Raw genomic sequence first — 21,414 nt, forward strand, 5'->3', positions numbered from 1 at the left:
AAGCTACCGTTGTAAATGTGACAGTTCCAGTGCACGCGCCAGTGTTCGCGGCCACTGTCATTGACGACCTTGTCCACCAATCACGTAACGCACAGCTTCAGTTTATCCAATCACGAAACGCGATGTTGGGATGTGGGCGGTGACTAAAAATACAAATGTTCCGTGTACTTAGCCTTCCAACACGGGTCGCCCGGAAAGTTTTGTTTAACTTTAAGTTTCAAATACATAGTTTTATGCTTTCATAGGACACGGCGACAACATTTTAATACTTCTTTTCAAACGTAAGCGTTGTCTGTCCGGTGGTTTGGTAGCTTATTTGGCTTTTATTAGAACGATAATGTGAACTAGCTACCCACCTGTTGACATAGAGCATCTTTGTTTACGTTTAGCATAGCTAGGCTAGCTGCTCTTTTCCCAACATACACACACACACACACACGTTGGACGTGTTGCTCGAACAACTGGAAGCTAACCTCAACACGCCAAGTCAAGTTGTTGTTGAACTAAAGTCAACATGTACTCATTAAGCTAATGTTTGAGGACGAGGAGATGCGGTCAGTTTGAGGAATCTGCTTCGACTGACGGAGCTCAGTCTGCAAAGTGGGGGACAGAAATTGAGGTGAGCTAACGTTAACTGTGTGCCATAACTCACAGTCACACAATGAACCAGCTGTAGAGTAGCTAACAGTTACAACACCACTTGTACGACAGAGTGAACCTACTGACAGTTGAGGACATTAGAAAGAGTTTGTATGATGCTGTATTTGACCCCTTACCCCCCTTTACACCACCTATCACATTGTCTCGTGTTACATACTGTATGTGTGCAATAGTATAAAACTGCTCATTGTTCCCTTGACAGAAAACATTGATTTAACATAACTTAAACGACATCTGCAGGTTGTTGTGTATTTACATTGGGTTTGCATGTAGGTTATCTGTAAAAAACTGTATCTCATAACCATAACATAAATAAACAAACCGTTATACAGCCCTTGGCGTAAACTCACACACCTCTCACTCATCCATGTTCTCCCTTCCCATTCAGCCTGCCTCATTCAAGGCCAGGTCATTGGGGATGGAGTGTTATTCTTCGAGGAAGAAAGGGGGCTGTGTGCGTCAGGAGAACGCCTGCCTGACCACGCAGGACGAGCAGCTCATCAGCGACCTCGACGCTCTGCAGTATGAATTGGCCACCTCCAAGTCTCAGGTATGGCGATCATCCCTACACGGATGATTTGGGTGAATAAAAGTGTAAATCTTTAACCCGTGTATCTTGTGTGCTGCAAGTAGCGCGACGTCAAGAGTTATTATTTTTCAGTGTTTTGTTGAGACAAAAGAGATCTGTGATATGAATAAACAGAAGCTGATGTGGATAAATATGCTGTGTGTGTGTGTGTGTGTGTGTGTGTGTGTGTGTGTGTGTGTGTGTGTGTGTGGTTTGTTTTTTTAGGTCCGCCTCAGAGGCCCCAGGATGGGGGTTAAAAGCGGCGTGGCAGTCATGAGTGAGCAGATTCGTTGTCTTGAAGCAAAGCTGGAGACTCAAGCCACAGAGCTAAAGTACAGTAACCCTAATGACCTCAACATAGACGACTCTAGATTCAATTCATTCATTCATGTAATTGTAGTGTGGCAATTGCGTGCCTATTTATATCCACTGGATACTGAATTGGTGTTAAGATTATGTAATGTGCTTTGGGTCATAGTCATTCATAATTCTAGAATTGTCTTTAGGTCTTTTGACACTATTCCTGTTAATACTGGCGCATGTGTGATTTATTGCTTCTAATGATTTTTCTCTCACCTTTTTTTTTTTAACCTCCTGATTGAAGCCGAGCATTAACATCCCAACTAACCGTCCTCGTCGTCGTTTCCTCCCAGGGCTGCTGAGCTGAGGGCAGACTGTAGCCAGGAAGCAGCAGCTCACGGGGACATTCTGGTGGCGACTCTCACCGACGAGCTGAGCGCGCTCAGAGAAGAGCTGGAGAACAACGCCGCGCTGGGCAAACGGTGATGCATTTATCTGGGTTTGGCAGACAATTTAATTTCATTAGACTACAGATTACAGTTTGGAAACAGCATGAATACCATATGAAATAGACCTGCTACAATGTCTTTTGTCTCATAATTGCGTTTGGTACCTGTACATCCATATTTTTATTTAACTGAATGAAGTGATTGACTCTGACCTCGAGTTGAAAAACATAATCAGATATGGTGTGTCTAATTATCAATGTTGCTTTAGTACTTCATTTCTACCTCATCCCTTACAGGGCTGAGCAACAAAGGAACCAAGCACTTCAAAATGCAGAGAAACTCCAAGAAGCCTTCAAAGACTATAAGGCTACCATCTCTATTAAACTTAAGAGGGTATATATGAGTTCATTATTTAGGTCTATACCTTTTATAATAACTCCTTTTTAGTTGCACTTTGATGTCATAAAAGTGTTTTTAAATGTTTGTGTTTTTTTAAGGTGATGGAGAGTGAGAGCAAACTAAAGGAGAGTCTTGTTGAGTGTGACAGAGAAAAAGAGGAGTTGGAAATGAAGTGCACAGTGCTGGAGAAAGGGAAGGTAGAACAGAGCCAAACAATTAGGTATGTGACATTATTGTTCTGATGTTTCTCATGATCAATCACATTTTTTTTTTAAGAAGAAATAGCTTTGATTTGCTGGGTAACACCTTGTTTGTCCCCGATCTTCCTCCCAGCCAGCTGAAGGAGGAGGGGAGGCAGGTCAAGTCTGCGGCTGCTGGCCTCCAGACTCAATTGGAGGAAGCCGGACAAAAGGTCCTACGTCTTGAACGACAGCTCGTGGAGCGGGGCGCGGAGTTCAGGGAGCTGGCCTCTCTGCGAAAGGAGCTGGAAGACCTGCGCGCTGTGACCCGGAGCCAGGAGCAGAGGGACGCTCAGAGCCTCAGAGAGGCTCAGCAGAGCCAGGCGGAGCTGGCCAGCCTGGAGGCCATACTGTCCCTGCTGCATCTACGAGAGGTGGAGAGGAATACGAACACGCACACTCTCACACACTCTCACATTGTGTCACAAGGTTTTGTTAAGTCTCCCGTAATGTTTGACCTAAGGGATTGTTACATCATCAGTTTATTTGTTTGCCCAAACCTGGTTTTGGTGTCGTAGACAGAAACTGTCCAAAACAAGTTTCCATATTTATCACTGCTCTGGAACAGGCGATGATGATATGATTATTGTTGTTGTTTTTTTCTTATTTCAGGGTGCTGTGGGGACACTGTGCGTCAGGCCCTGCATGTTTCCCCCAGTGAACTATTTAGGAACAACACACCTACTGAAGCTAAAGCCAGGTATGCTGACAGACCTCTTGTGTACTTGATTACATTCTGTGTAATCTTAAGATTCTACCCCTCGTGGATTTTTACTTTTTTGATTATATTTTATACGCTAGTTTTCTGCCCATCTTTCTTTTGTTCTTAGAGTGAAATCATTTTTGGATTATTAGAATTTAATATAGTTAGAGTGAAAGACTCATCCTTTTTTGCACTTTAGGTAAACAAAAGGATGTATAGATGGATGAATGAATATAATAAATTTGATTTTATTACAGATAATAAGAAAACAAAACAAGAATAACCAATAAAATAAACAGAAACATATACAGCAACAATCTCAATTCACTAAATAAATAAATAAATATGACATTTGGAAAGGAGTAGGCAGAAGTACACTTATATGGCTCCACCCCTTTCCAGTACTTGAATAATGAATTCAATGTAATATACGATGTAAATAATTGAAGCATTTTCTGTTTTTTTCTTTCCGCGTCGCTCCATCCTTGCAGGCGAAGGCTACCAGCAGCTGCTGCGAGCGCTGCAGTCGATGGAGGCGGAGCGGACCAAACAGAGCGGCCTGGTGGAGCGGCTCCAGGAGCGTCTGAGCAGAACCCAGGAGGAGATCTCCTCGCTGCAGAGCTCCATGAGCCAGAGAGCCTCCCACTATCAGAGCCTCCACACGGAGCTGCTGGACAAAGTCAGCCAGGCCACTGACACGGAGAAAGAGGTAATGTTTCACCCCCATTCATAATTTCATCTATTTGTTTTTCAGCTAATTCTTGATTCTTACAGATTCTTGTTCGTTTTCTTTCCGTTTCACCTCAGTTGAAAAGAAAAAGTGCTCGCGTGGCTTCGCTGGAGAAACAGTTGCAGGAGAAAACCTCGGCCTACAGTCGAGCTGCACTGACGAACACTGAGCTGGAGAATCAGCTGCTGGTACGACACCCACAATTCAGCTTTCGTTATATTAGATTTACCCAACACGTGGCCAAAAGAGTGTGTGTGTGTTTTGTCTCTTTCTTGGCAAATAAATTGCACCCAAAACACGAGTGTAGGGAGAGAGAGAGTCTGTAGCTATAACTGTACAAAAAGAACAGTCGGCATATCCTGCAGTCTAACACCCAACACCCTTTTTTTATGGAAACGGTGGAGACGAAGCGAAAACGGAACGAAATGGCACTGAACTGTTTACACACTATTATCATATAAGTACTCTGAACATGATATCGGTATTTAATTTTTTTAATATCATGTTATTTCAATACCGGTATTTCGCTACGCTCTCTCCCACACTTCCAAACATTGTTTTTTTCCTTTCATGTTTTTGCCATCTTGTGTTTTTATTCCCTGGTAACATCATTAAGCCGCCGGCAGGCTTGAAGAGGTCATTTCAGGTCCATTTGTCTTTGAACATAACCGAACATCTGCCGAAGGCTCTGAGTTTTAGTCATGATTAACAACCATTTGTGACTTGAGTCATGGGTTATAATGTGAGTGTGTTCTCTAAATCCACCGTTTGTACTCTTTAACAGGAGAAAACCAGCACCCTTCAGCATTGCCAGTCACTGATGAGCAAAAAGCAAAGAGAGCACCAGCAGTCTTTGGACAAGTGTCAAAAATCACAATCTCATCAACTCACGGAGCAACAGCACAGAATAGAACTGGTGATCCACTGCTACGTCTTTGTCTCTCTCTACAAAACCCGAATATTTGAGTTATATTTGCACCTAGAAACCACTGGCTGTGACCATTACCTGTAGTAGTGCGTTAGAGTATTTCCTCTCTTCTGCAGTTGCAGCAGTCTGTGGAGGAGGCTCAGTCTCGGATGTTGGTGATGGAGCAGGAGCTGAGCTCGCTCCAGAGGCAGCGGGACGATGCTCGGGACGCCGGTCTTCTGCTGCAGAGCTCTGTGGACCAACTCACACAGGTCAGGACGCTTCCACCAGTGCATATTACTACCTTCACTGGTTAAAAGCACAGGAGCAGGACTTTCAGACTTAACTTAAAGGCACAACTATAATCTAACCCGTGTGTGCTTTGTTTGTATTTTGATTTAATTTCAGCAGCGGCAGCTTGAAGTAAGACTCAACGAGGAGTTGCTGCAGAGTTTCACAGAGCAGGCGGCTCAGTCCGCTGCCAAGGTTTGTACCCATTTTTGGTTACTGTCGGTAAAACGCAAATAACGCAGATTGAACTGTGCGAAAACATCTGGCAGAATTCCACCATCTAACACTAATATGCGCCATCCATGACCTCTGTTTGTGCATCAGGTGTGCGAACTACAGTCGTCTCTGTCGGCGCGTAGAGAGGAGCTGAGCTTGTGCCTGCAGCAGATGGACGAGATGAAGAAGAACTATGAGAGTGAGCTGCAGAAGAGCGACCACAGGGTACAGTGTTGCGTACAGTGAGACAGTCTTTCAAGCTTGGAGCGTCTGTTTTGCAAGAGGATTTGCACACACTCGTATCTTTGATCTTACCCCCTCCTCCATTGTTGATGCAAAGTCCTCCCCTCTCTGGCTTATCCTCTCCCCTCCCCTGTTCCTCCCTCCCTCAGGTGTCCTCTCTGCAGGAGAAGCTCCACGGTGCCACTCTGGTCTGTCAGAGCTCCAGTGAGCAGCACCTGCAGCTGCAGCTTTCTCTGCAGCAGCAGCAGAGCATGCTGACGGAGAGCACCGCTCACATCTCTGGCCTGGAGGAAAGTCAGAGTGAGCTGCAGAAACAGGTGAGTTGAAGACTCAGGAATGCTCTGTTTGTATTTCACTTCTAATGTCATTACAAACTTCACAGGCTGAGCTATTTTAGTGCACAAAAACAAGGCAAGACGTTGACCTTGCACCAACTCAATTCAAATGAGCTCCAATTAGTAAATCCTTGTTGAATGAAAGTAAATGGAGGCCAACAAAAAAACTTTATCAAAACATCCATAACTCTCACACAACTCTATAATCCAAGTCTCATTCATCCAGTCTGTTAATTGTTTATGTATCAGTGAGTAATTAGTTTGTCGTAATTGTACTATCTATACATGTATTTAAAAGTGTATTAATTCAAAATAATATACCATACAAGCCCAGTATGAACTCAGATAATAAAGGCCTTAAAACTAGATTTGATCTAGATGCCCTTCTACAACACAAGGCGTAGAATGCTGCTGTCAGCGGTCCACATGCTCGGTTGATTAAGTACCACAGACTATAATTGCCTCACGGTTAACTCGAAGCCTTCCGATGCCCCGAGGGTCTGAGGCCGCGGGGCATTTTTTTTTCCCTGCTTGATGTGGAGGGCAAGTGCGTCTTTTCTCTTCATGGCATCAATAGTTTTCTTTATCTCTTTTGGTCATACAGTGTTACATGCATACATTCAAATTAATATCAGTTATGTTTTTTAGTACTATTTCATAACATTTTGAGTGTGGAGAGAAGTTCAGCTCTCTTTTGGCAGCACAGTGAACATGGTGCGCTCTCGGCAGCAGCTCATTTTGTCTCTACCTTGCCGTGGGTTTTCTGAGTTTTTTTGGCTCATTCACGATGTTCGCATAATAATAAGCATAATCAGCTTAGTTCGCCTCAGGGTAAGCTTCAGTGGACTTCTCCTACAACGGTGCTAGTTATGTTTATGGGGGGTTTATGCAGCAATAGAAACGTTATGTTTTGTTTTTAGAATTGCTTGATTCTGACCAGACGGATCATAAACACCACCATTTTTGTTTTATTTAGGTTTGCACTCGATGATGCGTCACAGGATTCCAGTGAGGCGTCTTTAGAGGGAGACCTGTGATGGAGTCTTACTGTTGAATTGCAGCTTCAGTTTAAACCATTTTATTCTCCCAAGATTAGTCTCACTTCTTGTGCATCAAAGTAAAACACGATGGAAAAAAGGATCAAGTAGCTTTTTATGAGGAAAAAGTGAACATTTTCGTCGAAGCTTTAAATTGAACACGTCTAACAGAACTTGTGGTAAATCTGTGCTCGGGGGGGGGAAACAACTGTTTGAGCATGTGATTACTTTTTTTTTTTTTTTAGTTACTTTCTGTCCTTCACAACAACACAATGGTCTCCATTCAGTGAGCAGAGCTGTACAGGGACGGCAACATGGAGCCTCTCTGTACACAAAGGTCTGATCTGGGCAAATGACAAGAAACCTGTTTGCCTGCAGAGAGGGACTTGTGTACTTGTGCTTGTTTTGAGTAGTAGGTCAGGTCTACACTGCAAAACAATGTTGCTCTCCAAAAAGTTAGACTTTCTGGGCCAGGGTTTCTTTAGAGTCTTCCTAAATCCCAGTCTCTGTGATCCTTCCAGTGTTGCACTCTAGAACAGAAGAATGTGCACGACCTGGATGTTCTGTTTCTGTAGGAAAATAATGATGGACGCTCATGTTGCGTGTGTGTGTGTGTGTGTGTGTGTGTGTCCGTCCGTGTCTCCGCAGGTGTCCAGTCTGGAGCAGCAGCTGGAACGAGCTCGGGCCGCTCTGCAGTCCGAGGTGAGGAACAGAGAGCGGGACAACCAGGAGAAAAACAAGGACCTGCAAGACATGAACCAGCAGAACATCCAGCTGTCTGAGTCTGTCGGGTAAGAAAACCCCCGTAGACACAGGGACTCTCACGGTCCGCTCTCAGGGACAAGGGAAACTGCAGTTAAAAATTCAGAATTTTTTTTTAATCCGAGTTAATGGAAGTGTTTACATATAAGGACCGTTATTGTTGACTTGTTGTATAAAAGAATGATTTAGAATATTACAGTCATTGCCACATATTTTGAGATTACTTAGGTTCACACGTCAGTGAACCACTTCAATATTTTCCCCACACTTGTACTTTGTATGAGGCTTTTGTTAGTGTCTATTTTCTAACATAATATTTTTTTATAAGCATGCTGTTCTTCTTGACCTGCTGCAAACGCCTCGGTCTGTGAGACAGTCTTGTGATTACACCGCATCCTATTTGTCTGTAGGCATGAAGCAGCCCTCCCCCTCCTCACCCCATACGTGTGTGTGTGTGTGTGTGTGTGTGTGTGTGTGTGTGTGTGTGTGTGTGTGTGTGTGTGTGTGTGTGTGTGTGTGTGTGTGTGTGTGTGTGTGTGTGTGTGTGTGTGTGTGTGTGTGTGTGTGTGTGTATATAAATGGGGATCTTACTTGTTCGAGACTTGGAGATATAAGCCTGATTCTGCATCCTGCAGTGCTGCTGGTTCATTTTCATTTTTGGGACATTTTAAAAGCTCCGAAGCAACAAAAAAAAAAAAAAAAAAAAAAAAAGAAAGGCGTGATGGTTGTTGATAGGTGCCATCATAAGGCATGTTTACTCAGCTCAGTTAAGCTACTCTAACAGCTCCGGAGGGATTTCCTTCTCTCTAACTCGACGATGGGAGCCGTGCTAACATTGAGGTGAGGAAGTGGACGTGTTGCTGCAACAACAGCTTAAAGCTTTATGTGTATTTTTTTTTTTTCTTTCTGTTGTATGCCTTCCCCTTCTAGAAGCATATTTGTTTCATTTAAGACTTTTTAATCACTTTGCGAATGCGGTGATTATTGTTTCACGTTGGGTTTTTTTCTCTTTGTTCTTCCTGCAGCCACCTGACATCGGAGATGAAGAAGTGTCGAGGGGAGCTGGTGTCGAAAGACTCGGAGCTGCAGCGTTTGAGGAACGACGTCAACGACAAGATTTCTCAGATCGGCCGAATGGACGAAAGCCTGCAGCTCATGAAGAGGCAGCTCGACAGCAAGAGTGACGCGGGTATGTTGCACAGTTTCAGTGCAGTGCAGGAGATTTCACTCCTTTTTTTTATTGCTTTTATAGATTTTATAGATTTTGCAGGGAAGAGACAATTGAAGCCAGAGCTACACAGCTCCAGTTTAAAAATCTGAATCTTTGTCTCTTAACATTCCTGTCTTTTCCCTCTTTTTTCCCCCTCCCAGTGATGGATCTGGAGGAGAAGCTACATCGCTGTGAGGCCGACAGGCTCAACTGTGTCCAGCGGGCCCAGATCCTGGAGGGGCAGCTTCAGGCGGTGCGGGGAGAGTTGGCCGAGACTCTGGAGCAACTACGGGAACTCAGAGATGTTCTGCAAAGAACCCAAACCGTGGCAGATGAGCGGAAAGCCTCGGTGGAAAAACTGACTGTCCAGCTTAGGTGAGGTTTCGCCCCTCCGTGTGAAATATGCTTCTGCACACAGGGACGAGGGACGAGCCTCGGGTGGAGGTGACGTCCATGTGCTGTTGCTCAGATAAGATCCGACACGGGATCCGGCTCGTCTGCGTTTTGGAACAATGTCCACACGTGTATCACAAACTCACCGACAGACGTACGCAGTCATGGAGCTGGTTATTGTCCCGTTTTAAAGTCTCACACTTTGATTGTTTGTCTGCTGAATAATGTCACGGCATTGTGTTTACTGAGGAAATCCTTTTGCTGTTTAATAATATGAATTTCTGATTATTATTTTTAAGCTCCTTGATTATCCAAGGTTGAACTTTTGTATAATGTGTCCTTTTGTAATTTGCTGTGATGGATTTTCACATATGCTAGTTTTCTATTCACCGACCCAGATGAAAGGTGTGTACGTTTGAATCACGTCGGCTGTGTAACACACTGTGTGCAGCTATTGTACATCAAGCACCCAACTGGACGCACACTGGTGAACGATGGAGTCGTGTTGTTAGCAGACACATGAAGATGCTCGATACAGAAACATTCCTTTAAAGAAGTTGTTATCATGTTGTTATCAAGATTACAGTCACAAGCCCCTTTACACACAGAGAGGCACTAAATGGCTTCAAGTCAACCTTCTAGTCACGTTGTAAGAACTCAAACCAAAGGTCAACCTGAAAATATTCAACAATAAACAATAGAAAGTCCTCAAATCATGTTCGCTGCAACAATCACATACAGTTTAACCTGTCATTCAGAGGACACTCCCAGGTACTCAGTAACTGTTTTGTTTTTTTGTTTTTTTTTGTTTGGAAATGTGTATTAGTTTCTGATAAACTATTGAATTAAAGTGTGTGTGTGTGTGTGTGTGTGTGTGTGTGTGTGTGTGTGTGTGTGTGTGTGTGTGTGTGTGTGTGTGTGTGTGTGTGTGTGTGTGTGTGTGTGTGTGTGTGTGTGTGTGTGTGTGTGTGTGTGTGTGTGTGTGTGTGTGTGTGTGGCTTCACAGTGATACCCAGAGAGAGTTGGAGGACAGAACTCACGAGGTCTTAGACATGGACAATGCACTGAAGGAGAGACAGGGGGAGCTCCAACAGAGAGCACAGCTGGTACAACACACACCTACCTTTTTCAGTTAATTTCATTTTATTTGCAGAATATGTTTTGCTGCCATCTCTCCACTCGTGTTTTTTATTTGTGTGTTTTTTGTTTTTTTTTACTCTGTCCCCGTCATCCTCAGCTGGCTCAGCTGGAAGTGGCCATCAGAGAGCACAAGCAGGAGATGGAGAAGAAGGTGGAGTCTTTGCAGCAGAGCCTGCAGGCCAGAGAGAGGGAGCTGAGGGAGCTCACAGACAGAAACACGAAGGTCAGGAGAGCACACAGAGTAACAGAGGAGAAGTGAATTATCTGTACTGTACTTGGTTTGGGATATGTAACCTTTGGTTCACACAGTCAGTGTGTGTGAAGCTGTACAACGGAACATTCAGAGGAAACACTGAGAAAACAACATAAGGATGAAGTTCTATCATAAATCATTAGATTAATAAAATAAATTGGATTACCCTACAATTTAAATGTAATTAAATCAAATAATTTATTTGATTATATTATTTGTTTTATTTAAGTATCATTTTGATTTAATTAATTACAAATGTAAATAAGTGAATTAAATGAAGAAAATCACATTTTAAATTTAAATTTAATTTCACTGAAATAGATAAAATACATTTTTATTTCATGATGAATTCCAAATTATTATGGAAAAATTAAACCGATGGATCGCCTTCACATTGTGTCTCAAATTTCGTAAATGAAACAAAGAAAAGAAATATTTTTTTATCCTTTTGATGGGAGTAATTTGGCCATGAATTAAGCTCATCTTAATTTAAAGATCCCAAAAATGAGAAATAAATAAGTCCTCAGGTTACCATCAGCTGTAATATGAGCTCTGAGCAGCATACAATATGAAATAGATAATGAAACACTGTCAGCGTAGAGTTAATTCCTGATTAAACGACTGTACACATTTTTGTTGTATTTATTGTGTTTTAACTTCAAATAATACATTTTCTTACTTCTTTCTATAAGCAGTTTTCAGAACCAGCGCAGCAAAAAGTGAATTAATAAATGAATTCAGACACTTACCTTAAAAGGTGTGTTATAATATATATCCGTGTGTGTGTGTGTGTGTGTGTGTGTGTGTGTGTGTGTGTGTTGTTGTTGTTAGGAGTCCCAGGAGCTGCGTGTTTGTCAGCAAAAACTTCACACTTCACTGCAAGAACTTGAAGAAACTCAACGTCACTGTGAGGCTTTGACCAGAGACTTAAACGCCACCAAGCTGCAGATCAAAGAGAAGGTAAAGCACAATCAGTTCTTATTCATTCTTTGATGTTCAAGTTCAAATCATTTCAGAGACAGACATTTCTCCTCCCTTCATGTGCTGTGCTTCTACTACCAGTGGTGTGTGTGTGTGTGTGTGTGTGTGTGTGTGTGTGTGTGTGTGTGTGTGTGTGTGTGTGTGTGCGTGTGCGTGTGTGTTTGCAGGAGGTCAGGCTGGCCGCTGTGGAGGAGGAGCTGGCTCTGAAGGAGGCCCGCTGGCTGCAGTTGGAGGCCGAGCTGCAGAGCATGGTCACCTCTCTAGAGCTGGAGCTGGACTTGGAGAGGGAGCAGCACGGCAAGGAGGTGCGGTACCTACTGAGGCCTCAAGCCTGCTGTTGTCTTCCTCCATGTGACGCATCAAGTCAGTCTATTAAAATGGAGACAACAAGTCAAGTTTCAGTTGAGAAGTTCTATTTTGGGATAGAAAACGTAAAGCGACTGGTGAGAGGGAAACCGTGACGCTGCTGTAGTGCCGTTGTTCTGCAAGACTTGGCTCTAGGCTGAGCATTAGATCCAATTCATGATAATAATGTGTGATAAGCTTGTGATTTGACATTTTAAAATCATACTGTTATCACAAGAACCATGACTTCAGTCGGTCAGAAGCATCGCTAGCAGGCTTTCTATTTGTCTCCTTCCCTCTACGTGACGAAGGTCTCTCTGGTCGTCACCGTTTTGTCTTCTCTATTTTGCGTTCCTCTTTTTTTGTCTTTAGAAACATCAACCCCACCGTGTAAGTTCCTTATTTTTTTATCAACTTCAGTTTCTCTTCTTATGACCTCATTTCTCCCACACACGACACAGCTGATAACATCTTAATTCCTGCTATTTGTTTACTTTCTTGTTCTGTAATAGCCTCTGGGATCACTTGACCTGGTTCCATCAAAAAGGTGGTGGATCATATTTGTATCGGAGCAGCATATCAAGCTTCATATCATTAAAACCATACCTGTCTTGTCTGCTTCCCTCCCTCCTCCAGCTGGAGTCCCTGCAGCAGACTCGCGGCCAGCTCCTCAAAGTCTCCGAGCAAATCTCCTCCACCATGCTCTCCTCCCAGGAGCAGCTTGCGGCTAAACTTCAGCAGAGCCAGAACCAACTGGAGGAAGCCGAAAGCGAACTGGAGCGAACCAAGACGCAGTTGGATCGCACTCGCAACCAAGTCGGTCACTTTCAGACACAGAGAGACCAGACTCAGACCCAGCTCCTTCAGAGTAAAACCCAGCTGGAGCAAAGCAGGATTCTGTATGAGCAGACCAGAGCCCAGAATAGTCACCTCCACGCCCAGCTGGAGCAGCTCAGCACCCAGTTAAATCAAGCCAAAGTCCAGGTCGGCCAGCTCCAGACTCAGCTGCAGGCCTCCAAGAAGTCCATGGAGACGTCTAACGAGTCCCTGCTCATCAAGGTAGAGTTCTTAGAAGTGTGAGTGAGAGTCGCATTGTGGAAGTGTGTCCCTTTTTTTAAAAAAATTTTTTTACATTTTCTATGTCCTTCTTCAGGATTCTGAAGCGACCCGTCTCCGAGCCAGAATCTCCTGTCTGGAGCGAGCCGCTGACCGCACGCATCTGTACAATCACGCAGTCTCCCTGCCGGCTCTGCACACATTCACACGCTCCCCAGAGAACTCCTCCTCTGCCCACTTCCCTCCCGCCTCCCCGCAAAAGCTGCAAGCTACTCTCCCTTCTTCTAAACACGCTCAGTCCAGTCGCGTCCTCTCCCCAACAACACACCACACAGGAACCGGCTCATCGCCGCCTGCTCACACATACCTTCAGCCCGTCTCTCCCCCTCATCGGTCCGACCAAACCGAGAGCCACCGAACACGCGACTGGCTGCAGAGACGCAGCATCGACTCCTCTCTGGATCTCCCTCTGAGTCTGAAGGCCACACTCAGGGAGGCTTTGGGCAAGCATCCGTGGGAGTCCTCCTCCTCCTCCCCCTCCCCCTCCTCTTTCCCGGACACAGCGGACCACAGCTGGCAGGGCCTCAGCGACACGGAGGCCACGGCGTCCTCTGACCTCTCCTTCAACCCCCTCACATACATGGTGGACGGGCGGGATGACGTAGACCTCAACGCGATCGCCGCCTCCACGCAGGAGAGGGACGACGAGCAGGAGTCGAGGAGGGAGTCCGTGTGCACTCTGGTGGGTCAGGTGGAGGTGGAGGAGGAGGTGGACATGAGTTCACTCACGGGGATGCTGAGGTTTGTTAACCAGACGTTAGCCATGCAGGAGGATCCTTCTTTGTGGAGCTCCACAGGGCCGTCGCAGGCCGGGCGCATGCTCACACTCCAGGTAACAACGCCACACCCGTGTGATACAATGATTAGTCCGTTAATCAAAAGGGTGCTGCGGGAATGAGTCCTAAAGCCTGTGAGTGAGTCAGCACTTTTAGCACCCTTCGGTTCCCTCGTCTCAAAGTCAAAGACACCGTGTGCTCTGGGACGTTATCGTGGGTATTTATAACCTTTTTTATCTGAGACTAAACGATGAATAATTGACTTAATCAATTTTACAATTTTCACTCACATAAGCAGTGACGTGCTTTGCAGTGTAGAAGACCAGCTGTGCTACAGAAGAGCAGAAGAAAAGAAAAGATCACATTTTAATCCGCTTTATTTTTAGCCAGTACAGATCCATTCGAATACGCTCTGATCCCTTCACGTTCCTTCATCATGAAGTCAGCAATGGAACATCTATTTACAGCTTCCGTAGATCGTAGCGTGTCGGTGTGTCAGTGAAGAATGTTTCCTTTTCACTTTTCAGAGGGACGTCAAGGAGACATGAAGACGTCAAGAGACGAGAGGAGCCGTTTACGTTGGTGTCATCCTTTTGTCAGGCTTCGTGTGATATGCATTCTGTCCCGTTTGGTGTGCATTATCGAAATCAAGCTGCAGATATTGTGCGTCAGGGAAAAGATAAATGATGAGTTGAGATGACCACTAGTTCCCAGTCTGCAAAATGATCTACTGTGATGTAGAAATGTAGCATTTCCTGTTGAATCTTGTCCTAAACTAATATTTATATATATATATATATATTTTGCACCATATTAAATGTGAATAAAAGATGTTTTTACAGAAGTGTTTTTGTCTACCGCTGTGTCTGTTGCCCTGCTTTCCGCTGACATCTGTTTGGATGTTCCCATGCTGCTGGTGACTGTGGGCTCGTGTTACCAGGGCAACTGGCAGCTTCCTGTCCAGGAGAAGAATTTGTGGCTCGGGGAGTCGCGCAGAATCTAATAAAGACTCGAGCCGTTTATGGGGGATTTAGCTTATATAAGAACAACATCAGACATGTTTGGGCTCTGGAGAGTTTTAGAATGAGTTTTACTCCTTTTTTTTTTTTTAGGCTTTAGTCGTCAGATTAAAGTCCCAGTAAGACTATTGGTATGAGTTAACAAAGCTTTATCTGGGTCCTTTGTCAAGGAATAGTTTGACATTTTGGGAAATGTGCTTTTCAGCGTTCGCTTCCTTGCCAAGAGTTGGTCTTGAGACTGGTGTCTATTGGTTTAATAACAGCTGCAGCAAGGAGACATGAATACAGGAAGTGATGAAACAGCTGACAAACAGCAGTACCACAAATGTGTATGTTTTTGGTTTGATATAATGTCTTTTTTTTTTTCCTCCATCCTTGCTGCCAAATAGGAGTGAGGGGCTTTTCTCTATCTGTGCCCGGGGACGCCTTGTCTTACAGTGAGGCTCTCAGGACTGCAGCTCTACTGAGAGATCAGGACTGCAGCTCTACTGAGAGAGATCAGGACTGCAGCTCTACTTAGAGATCAGGACTGCAGCTCTACTGAGAGATCAGGACTACAGCTCTACTGAGAGATCAGGACTGCAGCTCTACTGAGAGAGATCAGGACTGCAGCTCTACTGAGAGATCAGGACTACAGCTCTACTGATAGATCAGGACTGCAGCTCTACTGAGAGAGATCAGGACTGCAGCTCTACTGAGAGATCAGGACTACAGCTCTACTGAGAGATCAGGACTACAACTCTACTGAGAGATCAGGACTGCAGCTCTACTGAGAGATCAGGACTGCAGCTCTACTGAGAGATCACACAGGACCATAGTAAAAACAATAACCGAAATAATGGTAACTTATGCCAGTCGCCAGTCGAGCCCTGAGCTTCAATCGCTTGCTGCAGATCATATGTAGTGTTTGGTTTGCTATAAATGACTCGGTGATTTCCTGCGTTCACATGAGGGCTGCTGTTCATGTTTACATTTCCTCACCACAAGCTTCAGCAGCTATTGGAGGGTTTTTTTCTCTGTGTTTGTCTGCGATAGTGTGTGTGTGTGTGTGTGTGTGTGTGTGTGTGTGTGTGTGTGTGTGTGTGTGTGTGTGTGTGTGTGTGTCGCCGCTGGAGACAAAGATGGCAATTTATTTCTGTCAGACCAACCTGCCTGTCCTCCTCTAATGTAGTGTGTGTGTGTGTGTGTGGGGGGGGGCTGCTGCTCTGACTGGTCATTGTAGTTTTTAGGCCTTTTTTCCATTTTGGACCCTCTCTGTCTTTCTGCTTTCCTTTTTTTTTTTTTTCTTTGCTGACTTTTTAAATGTCAACCATTTTATTTAAGGGGATGTGGTTGTCTTTGTGGTTTATCGCATGCCAAGTAACTGAGCTCTAGTTCCTCTATGGAACTTCACTGAGTCTCTACATATCGAATATGTTTTTTTTTTTTGTGCAAGACAAATGTTAGTTCTCACTTTTGTGTGGAAGCAGCTGATGATGTTTCACACAGATTACTACTGTGGCAACAGACTTCCTCCTCTGACTTTGTCTTTTTGTCGATCTTAAAACAGTGAAAGATGATTCCTTACTCTATACAAGCTAATGCACAGATTTTACACAGACTTTAAAATAAGAGTACAACAAATGCATAAACTAAGCAGTGTTCAAAGTAATATAGACTCAATAAAGTGCAAAAGCAAATGTAGAAAAAGAGTGACAAAATAACAAAAAGCCCACATTCACATTTAGGAGACTTATATTCTAATGGTTGTATATCATATTCCAATGAAAACAATATAATGTATCTGTTTAACTGGTCCAGGTGCAAAACACATGCACATTGTGAAGTCCCAGGTTTCTAAGAATCAAATAAATGTTGAATAAATACAAAATGCTCTCTCTTTTATCTCTCTTCTTTTTTTTCCCACCATCTCCTGAGGGGAAAATGCTAGCTAGTAGTTCCACACACAATGGGTTTTTTTTATACTTTGCACAACAGATTAAACGAACGTACTATAAAGTCATTATTTATTAGCTTTAGAGGTGGTGGTGGTGGTGGTGGGCAGATTTAATTACTTTCGGGCAGAGCTAGTTGCTCCCCCCTCCCCCCCCTCTCTCCAGTCTGTGTGCTAAGCTAAGCAAAGCAGCTGCAGACAATAGACAGATCAGAGAGTGATCTCGATCTTCTCATCTCTCATCGTGATAATACTTCTATTTCTAACACTAAAGACACCCGACTGTCAGTTGATTTACAATAAGTGTCACTTGAGTGAGTGTGAGCATAGAGGTTCATTTCATGGTTTGCATAAAAACAGAGCACAATAGTTGTTGTTCTAGAAACTAGAGCCAGGCGTGTGTGCCGGGGTTATTTCAGGCAGACGTTAACCACTCTGGTGCACACACACCAGAGCTGTGTGTGTGTGTGTGTGTGTGTGTGTGTGTGTGCGTGTGTGTGTGGGGGGGGGGAGAGGTGTAAAGGGCTGTCTGGCACATGAGTTAACCACAGCTGTCAATGCATGGGCGGGAGTGTTTATTGAGTATAACCCATGGGTGATGTGCTGTACAATAAAGCGATAATGGTACAATCAAAGCAACAAGATCCTTGTTTGCTGTTTGGTTGCATCAGGATGTTGGCTCTGTTGGCTCACGCTGCCTCGTCGGGTTAATGCAACAGAGCAGAAGCACATCAGGTTCAGGCACAATAGGGTTTGACTCCCTGTTTATTCTGTGCCTTGGTGCCGAACGACCGAGCTCACCGCGCTCCGTACGCTGCGGTAATTCCAACAAAATGTGATCTGTTTTGGTTTAGAATTAATGTTTAACCGTCTCGGATGTCGTCGTCCCGAGGTTATCTGTGTTTGAGCCCCTGAGAGCTTCCTTCTTCGCGTTCTAATGCCTTTATATACCAGTCACCAAGGAGCCGTGCAGTCCTTATCTGCCTGCGCTCTCACCCAGGAAGAGTCATGATAACTTGGAGATCCCAAGCGAAAATCGTCAAGTCCGTGCTTGTGTTTTACAGTACCGTACAGCAAAAGGAAGATGTCACGATGCTCCACAATCCAGAGAAGAAACATATACATCTACAATAGCACAAATCGGTCAAACTCTCTTTCAGTAGAGTTTTCATGGACTTGATGAAGTTGAGGTTCAGTGTTGGTTGTCGGTTTGAATCGGCACGATGGAAAACAACCCATTAGTGGTCGACGTTGATGAAAGGTCACCGCTATCTCCTCTCACAGCACTCCACAATCACCAGGGTGCAGCTCATCGGCTTTAACCTTTCCCTCATTAAACTGAACTTGTATACAGGAAGGGTGGGAGTGGGTATCCTGGTTACCGTTTTTTACGACAACCCCAAGGTTAGAGACTCTGTTGACCTTCTGTGTCCAACACAGTTAATCACTTTACTGGGGATACTTTCTGCAACAAGTGGCAAGATAAAAAAAAAAAGTGTGGACAAACCTCTGGACGTCACATTTATGTCCCACAGAAAGGGGCCAAGACCGGGTATCCATCCCTGAGTATCAGTGCTGATACCAAACTTTGAGGAATTCTAACCTTTTTAGGAAAAACATGCTTTTCCTAAAAAAATCTTTATTTTCATTTAACACAGCAAAAACAAAAATCTCCAATTCAAAGTCTAACACCAACCAGTAAACAAAGTTGACAGTTCAGGAACTTTGTCTTAACAAAATAGTTCAAAATCTGAAACAATTTCATTTAAAACCAAGAACTATAAGAACAGATATTTGATGACAACTTTTTGGAATACTCAGTGCTTCAGACACATTTTGGTTCCCAAAAAATACAAAAAGTTTGACACTAAGCCTTTGTTTATATTCGACTCAATGCTTGAAAACTGAAATACGTCGGCCATTTTGCTGCTCCAACATCAACAAGCCAAAGTTGATAGATTTTATTAAATTCATATAAAGAAATAGTTCAACATTTTGGGGAAAAAAAACATTGATTTGCTCTCTAGCTAGATGAGAAAGTATCACTCTGTACAGTAGTCTAAATAAGGTACAGCTAGTTAGCTTAGCTTAGCATAAAGTCTGGAAACAAGGGGAAATAGCTACCCTGGCTCTGTCTCAAAGTAACCAAGGCCACCTATCAGGTGCTCTTCTTTCACTGCGGAGTGCAGTGACTTCCTGAAGTCTTTTCATCACATTAGTTTGGACTGAGACAAGCTAGCCATTTCCAGTGTTAATGCTAAGCTATAACCTGATTGGCTGCTGTGTCCAGCTACATTTTTAAAGGACAAATATGAGAGTACTGTCCTCCTCATCTAACTGTTGGGACTAAAGTCAGTAGATTAAGTGTATTTCCTAAGATGTTGAGCTATTCCTTTGACTTTGTCAACCACGTTCTAACACTTTGGGCTGTAGCAGAAAGAAACAACACCGTATTGTTTGGTCATTTAAGTTTAACTTGGTATCCCGATAATTCACCGGAGAAGTGGGCAGAACATTTCTGCTCCAGTGAACTAGCATCACTTCTAGCAGCGTAAGCCTCCGACTGTAAGAGTCTAATCCGTTTTTGGTTTGCTTGTATTGTCACTGAGGATGTGCATCAGTCAGCCGTCGGCGTGCAGCACAATGGGGCTCCAGCAGCCGGCCGCTCGGCCTACAGTACATGTCACATCCTGTTTGATGATGAGACTCTACCCGACCCCAGTCTGGCACCAGTGTTGTCAGATAAACAAATGAGGTCACAGTGTGTTGGTGAGGCTTCTATATCTATGTGAAAGAATAGCAACAAAGATCTGTTTTATACGAAATAAACTTGTTCACATGCAGAAATGGAAGGACGAAATGAAGCGGTCCAAAACAATTCTGTGGTTTGAAGACCTGTTCCTCTTTTCACCGATCCATTCGGCTTCTTCAGCCAAATCTGATTTGGATATTTTTTGGTTGCTGTGCGACGCACACACATCAACACAAACATCGGATGGATGAGGGAAAAGATTTCACAGAGATGTCACGATGAAATGCCGTGTGGGAACAGTTCTTCATCCATGCTGGATTCAAGTCAAAAGTTGTGACCCCCACTGTGAACAAAACTTGCCTTGTTGGAAAATTTCGCTGATGGCTGAACCACAATTGTTGCATTGGGACATGTGTTGTGACATTAATCTCCTGCTTGTGTGGTTTTGTACAAATGAGGAAATGTCATATGTTTTTTGGGGGTTGCGATATGATTGCCTGATGACCAGATTCTCTTTTTTTTTTTTTTTTTACAGTTTCAGAAAACTGAAACGGTGTGTGGGAACAGTCCGTCATCCAAACCCACTTCCTTTTAATCCTGCAAAATGTACTAAAACTTTGATCAGCATCAACTAAACAAAGAGGAACAGCTAATTATTTCCAATGTGGGCCAAATTCTCAAGAAGATGTGTGTGAAAAGTCAAATGTGATTTGAAGTTGTGACCCCCCCCCCCCCCCCACTGTGAACAAAACTTAAGTTGGAAAAGTCACTGATGTCTGAACTGCAGTTATTGTGTTCGGACACGTTATTACCAGCTGTGGCATTAAGCTCGTGCCTGTATGTGGTTTGGTTTCTGCAGGACGTGTGTGTCATCCTGTGTACCTAACATTTATGTATAAACAGCCACGTGTCTCACTGCCTCTCAAGCTAAGGAAGGTGCATTCTGGGTGTGACTGGTGTGAGCGTGTCTTCAGGGTTGAACAGGGATTCGCTTCACAGCAGGTTCTGTGTAGAGCGGTGTCACGTGGCTGAGCTCTAGTAAATATGTGTTTGGTCTGTGTGTGATAGGACTGCTCGTCAAAGTCAATATGTAACATCCTCTGTTTGTGGTGTCTAATGTCTGCTGGAAGGAGTTTAAAAAAATTTAAAAAATTCTATGCGCAAATGTTTCCTGTATTTTTCCCATATAAATCCTGTTGCTTCAGCATTCCAGGACAATGAGTGGAGGCACATTTTCCGCAGTGTTTTTTTATTTTTTTTATTTTTTTTTTTCAGTCACACTTTCCTTTGAGCCGAAGACAAACAGAAACACTGTTGATTCAACTGCTGTTTTCATGAAGAAATATGACTTCATGGACTTTGTCCCTCCTTATCGGAACACTTCACAAGCTGCGCAGTAAATACAACAGAGCCAAGTTCACGCGCAAACACCGAAAGGGAAGAATATAAAAAGGCAAAAGTGTTGCTCCTGAATTATGGCAACACAGTTTAAACGCACATTTGAGGGGGGGGGGGGGGGGGGGGGAAGTGCACACAAGCATCTCTATCATTGCTGCTCCTGTCGACCAATCGGTGCTCTCTATCCTCGCCAGATAGACACATGAACAAACTGAGCACTCCCTCCTCCTCCTCCTCCTCCTCCTCCTCCTCCTCCTCC

At 43.9% G+C, this 21,414-nt stretch overlaps 1 protein-coding gene across 1 annotated transcript; it reads left to right on the forward strand.

Annotated features, from left to right (window-relative positions):
• The first annotated feature begins 179 nt into the window (after positions 1 to 179).
• Positions 180 to 14,897, forward strand: ccdc18 (coiled-coil domain containing 18). The gene is made up of 25 exons (XM_068738115.1): positions 180 to 619; positions 1,049 to 1,210; positions 1,454 to 1,560; positions 1,882 to 2,010; positions 2,274 to 2,370; positions 2,475 to 2,596; positions 2,710 to 2,989; positions 3,228 to 3,315; positions 3,810 to 4,027; positions 4,126 to 4,236; positions 4,833 to 4,964; positions 5,093 to 5,227; positions 5,364 to 5,441; positions 5,571 to 5,687; positions 5,855 to 6,022; positions 7,726 to 7,868; positions 8,865 to 9,028; positions 9,211 to 9,424; positions 10,449 to 10,548; positions 10,680 to 10,805; positions 11,667 to 11,795; positions 11,984 to 12,121; positions 12,798 to 13,220; positions 13,315 to 14,109; positions 14,581 to 14,897. Exons 2-25 carry the CDS (start codon positions 1,079 to 1,081, stop codon positions 14,599 to 14,601), a joined length of 4,167 nt encoding a protein of 1,388 aa, XP_068594216.1. The 5' UTR covers positions 180 to 619; positions 1,049 to 1,078; the 3' UTR covers positions 14,602 to 14,897.
• The last annotated feature ends 6,517 nt before the right edge of the window (positions 14,898 to 21,414 follow it).

Source organism: Cebidichthys violaceus, unplaced genomic scaffold, assembly GCF_023349555.1.
Source record: "Cebidichthys violaceus isolate CVI_PGR_0920_01 unplaced genomic scaffold, fCebVio1.0.p SCAF_8, whole genome shotgun sequence".
Classification (NCBI taxonomy): domain Eukaryota; kingdom Metazoa; phylum Chordata; class Actinopteri; order Perciformes; family Stichaeidae; genus Cebidichthys; species Cebidichthys violaceus.